Below are 10,774 nucleotides of genomic sequence, written 5' to 3' on the forward strand. Positions count from 1 at the left end.
TTTAACTTTGTCCTAACACTTTTACGTAGCCCTGAAGGCTTCATTCAGTACAGAAGCTGAAACGTCGTCTCTTTTTGCTTTCAATAGTCGCAGTCCAGTAAAGTTTTTAAACTTATTTTGTTCACCCAGCCTAGGGTTCTATTGAACCAAGTAAGTAACAAGTTTCAAGATTAGTTGACGTCTCCTAAATTATTAATTTGATAAAATGGTTAAAATATGGTTAAAATGAGATATTGCTGTTGTACACTACTAATTAGATAGACTGGGATGCCTTTTCAGTAGACAAGATGAGTAAGCCTATTCTAGTTTGTCAACTTTTTACCTTTACATGCCTGTTGATATCACATTGGCGCCAACGGAGGATGTTAACTTTTAAAACTAAAAATATTTCAAACAAATAAAACATTAGACATTTTATTTCACACATTGGTGCATTGTATCTGTCTGTTACAATCAACGCAGGCTTTTCACCTTCATTCATTATTATTAATTAAAACAAATATTTATTTGTTCTATTTATTTCACAGTTACCCGTATGAGGGTCTGTCTACTAGTCAATACGAGCAGAGGTGTAGGAAGGAATGTCAAAGCGGAGGTATCTGTCTAGACATGTAGATTTTGCAATGAGAGACTGAGAGTTTAAGAAGATACTGCTAGTAGTTCAGTCTATAAGGTCTGGGGGCATGCTCACCAGAAAATTGACATAATAATATAATCTATAGTCCCTATATACGTCAAAAATGTAAAAGTGGGTGGTGATACAGCACCCCCGGTTCCGACACCTCTGACGAGCACTATGTATTTACAGCTTCAGTTTTCCAAAACACTTGTCCCCTGCTGGCGCTGGCGGCAATTCTACGAATTTACAGTACTAAAACCATGGATTCGATTATCTTCCATGGACGCACCAGATGTGACTTTGCTATAAGAAACACACACATCCAAGACACTGTTAAAATAAGTCCTTAGAAATAATAAGGTTTCATTTTAAAACTTATAAAAAACAGCACGATAGAGACTCAGTGACGAGAAGATTGCTGCAACATTCACGTTACTAAAACCAACAACAAAACACGCTCATTGTAAGCTTTGGACAAAGTGTTATTTCACTGAAGGACTAGACAATGAACAATAATATAACTTAAAAACTTGCTCCCCCCTTTGAGGATCAGCGATAAGTCTTAAAGTTTATAACTCTAAAAGGTGGGTTTCAATACCCGTGGTGGACACAGCCTAGAGAGCTCACTGTGTAGCTTTATGCTGAAGGACGAACCAACAACTTAAAGCCTATATATAAAAACTATATAAGGGTCTATATTTGTATAGAAAGTAGTACTTTTGTTACATATTACTAAACACACACTTTTCTGAAGGTATGTCAATATAGGATTTTATCTGAGCCCAAGCTTACGATAGCATAGCAATATGTCTACGGACACACAACGCTAGAATTCGGGTTTAAAAATGTAACTCTAATACGTAAAAACAACTTACTAATAAATTAACACTGGACTTTTAATAAATGTTTTAAGAGTTTTGACGATACAACAGTACTTTCATATCAGTTTCAACATTCTTAGTTTTTAACATTATGCAAACGAATATTTCAAAGTTCTGTCATATGTACTCTACAATGGTGTATTTCAGATTTCATATCTCCCACACTATTTTAGCGGTTAATCTGAGGCTTGTAACATTAAAAATTGAGTTTCGTGACTCTCGGTGAGCACAGAGAAGATAGCTCATTGCGTAGCTAAGTGCTTAATAGCAAATAAACAAGCTTTGATATTTAGAATAGGAAAAATAATTTGAACTGCGAAGTGAAATTTTTCTAAATACTAATAATTTCATTAGAGCCTATGTTATAACCACCTGGTGGCTCAGTGGTATGCTTCAAGGTTTCTAATGCTAAAATGTGAGTTTCGTTATCCATTTTGCGCTTTAAAAAAGCTACGTTACGCACACCCTTGTGCAAATTAATTGAAACAAGACGGAAAATTACGATTTTTTTAATTTTTTGCGTTTTATTTCTGAGAATCCAAAAATTACTCACAAATTAAAACATGATATGACCACCTTTATTTTCCAGAAGATCATTAATCCGCTTTGGCATCGAGTCCACAAGTTGACTGCAATCTTTACTAATTTTTGGATCGCGGTACCACACCTCAATTATGGCCTCAATTAGCTTATCTTTCGTGGTACAGTCTTTTCCCCAAAGTCTTTCTTAACAAATTGCTCAAAGATTTTCAATAGGATTTACGTCCGAAGAGTTTCCAGGCCAGTCCAGCACCTTTATTCACGTTGTAGTCATAAAATTCTTCACAAGTTTCGATGTGTGGCACAGAGCCAGATCTTGCTGAAAAATGCCAGATCCATCTGAAAATCTCTTTTTCAATTCAGGAACGACTCTTCTCTGCAAAACTTCGATATACTGTGGTCCTTGCATCATACCTTCTACGATATGTAAGCCTCCGACGTCATAGTAGCTGAAAAAGCCCCAAAACATCTTCTTTAAGGGATGTTTTATGAACTGATTGATGTGAGATTCTCGAAGTTTCTCACGTGGAGAGTTGCGAACATGCAGACTTCTTTGACCCTGTACGTAGAAATTAGTCTCGTCACTGAATAACACCTTCCTCCATTGTTCTTGCGTCCAGTTCTTGTATTTCAGACCTCATTGATACCGTTTTCTCTTCATTGAGTTGGTAAGAAGTTGTTTTTTGACTGGTCTCCTTGCTCTTCTAACGCAATTTGAATGAATGACGTAATATTCCTCAAAATTTCGTCATATATCCCAAAAATAGATCCACCGTGCTGCAAAACACAGCAATTGACGCCGTCTGTGTGAAAAAAAATGGCTATTAAAGGAAATCAGCGGGTCCAGCGAGCCTACACCGACCGCCATGCTAAAATTATTGTAAAATGACCATTTGTTTCAATTAATTTGCACAAGGGTGTAGAACACATAGTATTATCTACACACTGAGAGTGGCTGGACAACGAATATTAAAATAGTACGTAAGTTTGAAAGAAACCTAAGTCTCGTGCGTTTTTGTTTTAACTTCTTTACAAGAGAAGTTCTTTAATGGATTGAATATTTTAAAGAAAATTTTAAGCCTAATCAAAATTTCGAAGCATGTTGTTACTCCTTGCTTTTCTCGACTACGAAGTTTATAAGCGGTTTTATTTAGGATAAACAATAAACAGATTTTTGTCTTGGATGTTTCAGATATTTATTCTTCAGTTTTTTTCGTGTTTAACACATGCTATGGAGTTTCAAGTGTTTTTACTAAGCATCCAAAAGTATGATATTTTTATTAACGCAAAGCTGCGTTTTTATCTATGTTCTCTCCATCGCGGGGAATCGAATCTTGTATTTATCATTTTAAATTCTTAAACTTCCCCCTCACCCACTGAAGGACACAAAATGATGTACTTCGGAGAATACCCTTGAATGTTTCGGGTTTCTACGTACGTTAGTATTATACTTCGGGTAATCTGGGTTATATGCCACACAAGTTACTGCAGCTGTTCAGGCACATGACGTGTTTCAGACGTTGATCTCGGATGTTTAGCATTCTTACACTTCATTGTTACTCGGGCCTAACACGCGTTATCACGTCATACAATTCACTACTTTGAAATGTAGAGATTACAGAATCAGTAGTTTGGACTTACCGTCACTGATAAAAGTATTATAACAAGAAAATCCAACCATCCAGATCGTTGTTGATAGAGATTTCTATACTACTAGTGGAAGTGTTCATACCCTTTGATTGAATTTTCCTTATTCTATCATTTTCACTCACAGACTTTAAGCTACACTTTCTTGCACATGATATCTGTTAGATCAATAAATCATGATCTATTTGAAAAAAAACAACAACACAAAAACAAACAGATAAAGAAACTTACGTAGACGTAACTCTATTTAATAAAACTACATGTGCGCAACTTTATTTATTAAGGTTAGATGCAAATAGTAAAATAAATTTATGATACTTATAATAGCTTAATGAGCATAAAACTGTTATGAGCATTTAGTGTATGAAACTGTTTTAGGGTTTGAAGCAATGAACCACTCAAAAACGAAAAACAAATCCCGTAGTTAAGAAAAAAATATCTCAAAGGTATTTATAGCAGTCTATAAAATGAACCACAGCAAATTATTGCAAAATAAAATAAATGTAAAGTTGTAATAAAGGCAAACTTAGCTGAATATGTAGGAACGTCTGAATGCATGTTTACAAAGCGATAAACACATGATTTTAAACGAATTGCGCATGCGTATTTTAGACTTAAATAAGTACATAGTGAATGTATTTAGTACAATCTTCATTAAAGAAACACAGATTAAGTGTTGTCTGTACGAAGTACTTTGCAAAGAAATAACTAAAGCTAGTCAATTGTAAACAATGTCATACTAATCATCAGGTAAGATGATTCTGACAAGTTGATATGCAATCCAATATCCTGAACAAAGGTATTTCTAACGATAAAAAATTTGTAGCGTTTGATAGAGAAATTTGCAAGAAAATTTCCGGATAGGCAAACGTTTTGACGTTCATGAGTTTACTGAACAAAGTCGGAAAAATTAAAACGCAAAACTGTGTGTTCTGGTTCAAAACTTGTAAGTTAATGAAACTCTGTTAATTATGACATCTTACTCGTCAATGAATAGCATTTTTTTGTATAGTTTTACGACGCAAAGTGAGATCGATATTAGTTTCGTGGAATATTCTTCAATCTTTGTGTTTCGTAACTTTTACTTAATTACCTACACGTTTCCCCAGTAAACCATAACAATTTGTAACTGTTAAGACTAATTACATTTGTAAAAGGCCCACTTTGTTTACTAAATATTCTTTACTTTTTCTGGCTTTTTCAAAAAGTACATTTGCTGAAAATTACATTTCATATTTCTGAATTTGGAGGAACTTTAGTGGAACACGAAATCCAAGAAAACAGAAACAAATATAAGCAATAAACCATTATCTTTGTAAATTGACTTTGATATATAGTCACCTGTGTGTGTTTTCTTATAGCAAAGCCGCATCGGGCTATTTGCTAAGTCCCCCGAGGGGAATTGAACCCTTGATTTTAGCGTTGTAATTCCCTAGACTTACCGCTGTACTAGCAGGGGTGTGTCGTGAATCGTGAGTTTCTCGTTACTATATAGTTTCGTCTTCAAACGTTTGAATAAATACTTACAATAACCTGGTTTCTTTTACTTATGACGTACACAATTCCGAGTGAAATGGATGGTGCACGAGTTGTTTACAAAGAACATTCATGTCTCATTTTTTACAAAAAAATATATAATTAAAAATCGAATTCCTGGGTAATAAATATTTTGATATTTGAATTAACCTAATAAAATGAAAGAAATAGGTAACGTATTTGTTTTACAGTAATGCAAAATGTAGGTTGGTAAATAAAATGGTACTATTATGTTCTATAAATTAATAGTAAGCATTTTCTATTTAACGGTTCATGTTATTTTCAAGTATAATGAGGATATTTCATTTGCTTTATTTATCTCTTAATTTCATGTTGGTAAGTACCAATGATAACGCTTCACCAAGTTATGATAAATTAACGCACTTCAAATAAATGTGAATTAGTATTATCATAAAATAACGTAATTTACGAAACGGTTGAAAGCTGTGGTTGTTTTCCACATGGGGACAGTTAAAAATGACCCGTTGTATACGTTACGGAAACTGGTAAAATCGTTAGCATAGCACGACTCCAAGTCGCGTTTTCTTCCCTCACAGAGTCGTGCCTAAATAGTTTCGTCTAGTGACAAACTGCAGCAAATGCTCGTTCATGGCTGGCGTAAAGATACACACACACTGATATACCTCACGAACAAGGATCTTATTGACAAGAGTGTCACGTGACATAGACCACCCTCAGATAACACTGAAAACTCTTGCAGGTGTCAACAGGCAGAAGTCAACAAGGTAAAGAAAGTTTTATTAAATTTTGCTTTAAATAGAAAGAGTGTCTTTTTTATGTGTTTTGTTTTGTTGAATAGGGCGCGTTGCTTTTGATGTACTGTTATAAGGAATTTTTTTTGTTATATTTACACATAGAGTTTATAACCTGAAGGTAGGGGTCTTACACTACACTTTGTTGTCACATCAAAACTAACGTTTGTCTCCATTTATTTTCTTTATCATTAATGATTGTTATTATTTTCTTTATTTATATTATTTTTTATCTTGTAGATACGTTTTATCCGTAAATGTGCCTCGTGCTTGTCAATAAGGCGTGAAGTCTGGTAACGCTGACAAAAAACTGGTTTGTTTGTTATTTTAATTTCGCGCACAACTACACGAGGGCTATCTGCGCTAGCCGTCCATGCTTTCTCTCTAGTCTTACACTGTTTGGGCTACTCTTTTACCAACGAATAGTAGGATTAACCGTCACATTATAACGCTTTCACGGCTGAAAGGGCAAGCATGTTTGGTGCGACTGGGATTCGAACCCACAACCCTCGGATTACGAGTCGAACGCCTTAACTCACCTGTCCATGCCGGGCCTTTTAGTTGCATATGAAGATATTTTTAAAAAGACAACTGTGTCATTTCACTTGAGGAAGGACTTTGAAAAGTCCAATAGCTCGTGAATTTTATGAACATTTCATTAAGTTTTGGAAGTGGAGCTCTTATTTTTAATTTAGCCTCATCTGTGTGAAGCAAGTAGATGTTTTTGTTCTTCCATTTCATGGTGCACTTAGCTTCTGTGTGTTTTGTGGCGTTTAGTTTTACTTCGCTGTTTCTGATGACGTATGTGTTTGAAAGTAATGGGTTAATGACTGATTTAGGTTTAGATACTTTCTAATTGGCACTTTCAGTTTTTAGTTACCAAAGTAACACCACTTAAAATGAGCTTAACTTATTAACCACTTTCTGTCTGTTGCAGATGGCCCCCTGGTAAAGCTCTGGATTCAGGAACTGGCAATCCAGGTTCGAAAATATACTCACTCCCACTTTAGTGAGTGGAAGCGTTACAAGAGTGCAAGTTGCTCATCCATTGTAGGTAGTGGGATATTGGTATTTGGCTGCCTTTCCTATCGTTATTAGTTCTAATTTAGGGACCGTATAAGATAGCCTTAGTAAGTTTGCCATAGATCTAAGTACGCTAACCATCTAATGAAGATCGTCTCATTTCGTTTAAAGCGGTCTCCCGCTAGTAGAGCGGTAAGTCTACCGTCTTACAACGCTAAAATCAGAAGTTCAATTTCCCTCAGTGGACTCTGTAGATAGCCCGCTGTGGCTTTGCTACATGAAAACACACACACATACCCGTTTAAAGTGTCTTGAGTTTCCATTACTTTCTTGCGATAATAAATTAGAATTTTGCCACTAACTACTTGAAAATGTGCACCACAGATGTGCTGATTATCCATTAAAAAATATAAATTATTTAATGATCGTTTAGCAAAACTTAGAATTATGAAACCATTATCTAAAATTAAAAAAAAAACATGTTAAAATAATCGTTGGAAACGACGTTAGATATAAATAATGCAATTTTCCCATCAACTGAAACTGAACGTTTTAATTTTTTTTAATGAAATTACGAGAACAAACAAACTTCTAGATTTTACAATCTTTTGTTGTTATTGTTGTTGTTTTTTTCTGACAGGCAAATTAATCATATTGTTTGGACAACAGGCAACAAAAACAACCCTATGTTCAAGGTGAATGTAATTTTATAAACTGGTGGTATTTTTACGTGCTAAATAAGCCAGCAGGCACCACCTGACAAAGAGCAAGACACAAAGTCAAATGCTATAAATCTGGCGACACTAACTTAGAGAAGACTTTAATGAATTTATGAGCCTATAAATTCATACTTTGATCACACAGCCAACCACTGAATGATTAAGTGGTCTTATCTGCAAAACATGCTGTAAGCGAATAATAAAGTTAAATTCGGGGTCCTTAAACTACTATGTATAGCTTACGAATTGTTCCTAGAATTTCTGTGATTCCTTTGATGAAACTAATTACCATTATTTTGAGAAACATTTTAGCCTAACACTAGAAAGAGCTGTTTGACGAACAATCTTGTAATACACAGCTAGCAATTTAAGTAATAAATATTTATGCTACGATCTGAAACTATATCTTATAGAATAAACACCAATAAACAGTTACAAAACATTACTGCTTAACAATGTTTTTGTTTTGGCCACAAAAGCTTTGAATAACTAACTCTTTCTCTGTAAAAGGCGAATGTAATCTTGAGAGTGTTCACAGTTTTACGAAACTAAAGAGTCACATCTGGAGATATACTGTTTTATGTTACATGGTATAGTTATGGCTTGTTTTCTTGTTTCTTGTTTAGTTTGAATGATCTTAGTGCAAGTCAAACAACTTAAGACTTTTGAAGGATTTTAAATAAAATTTATCTCTGTTTACTTCCATAATTTCTTTAAGACGCATGCGTGAAAGGTAACTATAGCCGATAGGTCAGCGATTAATTGGACATCGACATTTTATCTGGATCATAAACTTTATGGACTTTTGTTTTACTTCTTCTAACATTAATAATGATATTTAATGTTTACATGTTGTGTATTTTCTAATTATTGGAATATGTTTTAGATCTACCGCAGGTCGTTGTCTTCTTCTATAAAAAAAAAAAAAAAACTAACGCCGATACAGGTTTATCGTATGTACAGGTCTTATGTATCCATTGTTATTTTATATTTGGTTGGACAATTATTGAATAGAAACACGACTGTATAGGAAATACTTCTATACAGAGACATGTTACGTAATTGAAGTTATTTTCTACAAAGAAGAAAAAATATTCATAGCTGTAATTTTTAGAGATTGTTAATAATTAAAATGTGCCTGAATGATCTAAAACGAAAGCATTTTGAATTTAATTTTTTTCTGAAACGCGTATTTCCAAAATATTACACTAATTTTGTAAATGCGCAGTAAGTTTCTGTCTTTCTTTGTTGGTAAACGACAGTCACGCATACGAGATCTTAATAACTTTGACAGCGCCATCTGAACTGAAATTGTTAATTGTTCAAGCTATGTTAAATGTTTGTGAAATAGTATAAGTTTGAGCTGCTGACATAACTCTTGAATAAAGTCTGACGAAATACTATCTTGGTTTATAATGATTTTTAACACTTAGAGAGGGCGTTTCTGTTTTAATTTACAGTAAATAAAAAATAGAATTATTTAAATTTCACAAGAATCTACATCTGCAAAAAAACAAACAACCTTAAAATCTGGAGGCTTTAAATTGTCCTCGGACTCTTTGAAACCTTCTCATATGACTGGAATAGAACTATTATGCTTCACTAAGAATGTATTTGTATATGTAAGGTTAGTTTATTCACCACAAATGAGAAGGGAAAGATATATATATAAGCAAAGGGCTACTCGTATTTTCAGTAGAAACATTTAGTTTAACGTAACATTATATTTGCTATTCATTTACATTGTGTAAATTGAAGTCGGAGAAATCATTAACGAAGCTTCTGTTTGTTGGGTTTTGCACAAAGCTACACCAGGGTTATCCGCACTAGCCAGCCTCAATTGTAAAATGATAGGCTAGAGGGTACATAGTTAGCTCTTGGGCTACTCTTCTGAGACCGAATAGTGGGATTTGACTGTCATTCTTATAACATACTCAATACTTTAAATTGCAGAGAGCACTTTCTTTAGTTTTTTGTTGTTGTTTTTTTTTTGTATCGCGCAAAGCTTATCATGGTCTGTTTGAGTTATCCGCCCCTAATTTAATACTGAAAGACTACAGGAAAGGCAACTGTTCATCATTACTCATCGCCAACTCTTGGGCTACTTTTTTACCAACGAATATTGGCACTGGTCGTCACATTATAATGTCCCTCAGCTGAAAGAGGGAGCATGTTTGATGTGACAGAGATTCGAATCCACAGCTTGTAGTTTGCGATTTGAGCGTCTAGCCATCTGACACCTCCCCTAAAATTCTATGAATTATATTTCAAAGCAAAAGACCAAAGAATAAATAAAAACTTGATTACGGAAAATTTAAATACACGGAAAAACAAACGTTGAGCTTTAAGTTGTTAGTTCTGCTATCAGTTTATTTTAACTTAACTTTCGATTTTAAAGGTAAAGAACACGCCTCAAAGAACAGTTATAAGAATAATAGAAACAAAGAACTCAGACCTTACTTTTTAACTTTCATTCGTCTAAGGAACAGGGAAATAATCACCGTCCTAGAGTTCTGTGTTCTCCACGTCCTTACGAAACTAAATACGCATGAGAAAACGACTGACTGAGATTTGGAATCCTTAGAACTGCAGTTTTTAGATTCCTCGCGATCTTGAGGCACGGGGAAAAGCAATAAGACCTAATTAAAATGGATACTAAATAAAGTAGGCTGCTGTTTTTATGGTGTACCTGTATAACAGTCGCTGTGTCAGACATGCAACAAATAGTTAAAGAAGGGTTCACATGGTAAAAACTCGTACACAAAGCTTTGTACAAGGAACATTTACACGTTTCTATCGTAAGTTTCTGCCTCACGAAACTGTACATGTATAGTTACTATGCGCAATAACGTTTAGAAAAACGTTCCGTTTATTACGTCTGTATCATGTTTCACAAAGTCAGTTACATTCAGTTGTTGATGTTTTGAATTAAGCACAAAGCTACACAATGGGCTATCTGTGCCCTGCCCACGACGGGTATCGAAACCCGGTTTCTAGCTTTGTAGGTCCGCAGATATACCGCTGTGCCACTGGATA

General features: G+C 34.5%; 1 protein-coding gene across 1 annotated transcript in view; it reads right to left on the reverse strand.

Annotated features, from left to right (window-relative positions):
* LOC143224967 (meteorin-like protein) overlaps positions 1–10,533 on the reverse strand; it is a 47,661-nt gene extending 37,128 nt beyond the window's left edge. Inside the window, exon 1 of the mRNA XM_076453526.1 lies at positions 10,199–10,533. Within this exon, the coding sequence (XP_076309641.1) occupies positions 10,199–10,212 (14 nt within the window). The 5' untranslated portion in view covers positions 10,213–10,533. The remainder of the gene's footprint in view (positions 1–10,198) is intronic.
* Positions 10,534–10,774: the final 241 nt, after the last annotated feature.

The sequence above is a fragment of the Tachypleus tridentatus genome, chromosome 9 (assembly GCF_004210375.1).
Source record: "Tachypleus tridentatus isolate NWPU-2018 chromosome 9, ASM421037v1, whole genome shotgun sequence".
NCBI classification, from domain to species: Eukaryota; Metazoa; Arthropoda; class Merostomata; order Xiphosura; family Limulidae; genus Tachypleus; species Tachypleus tridentatus.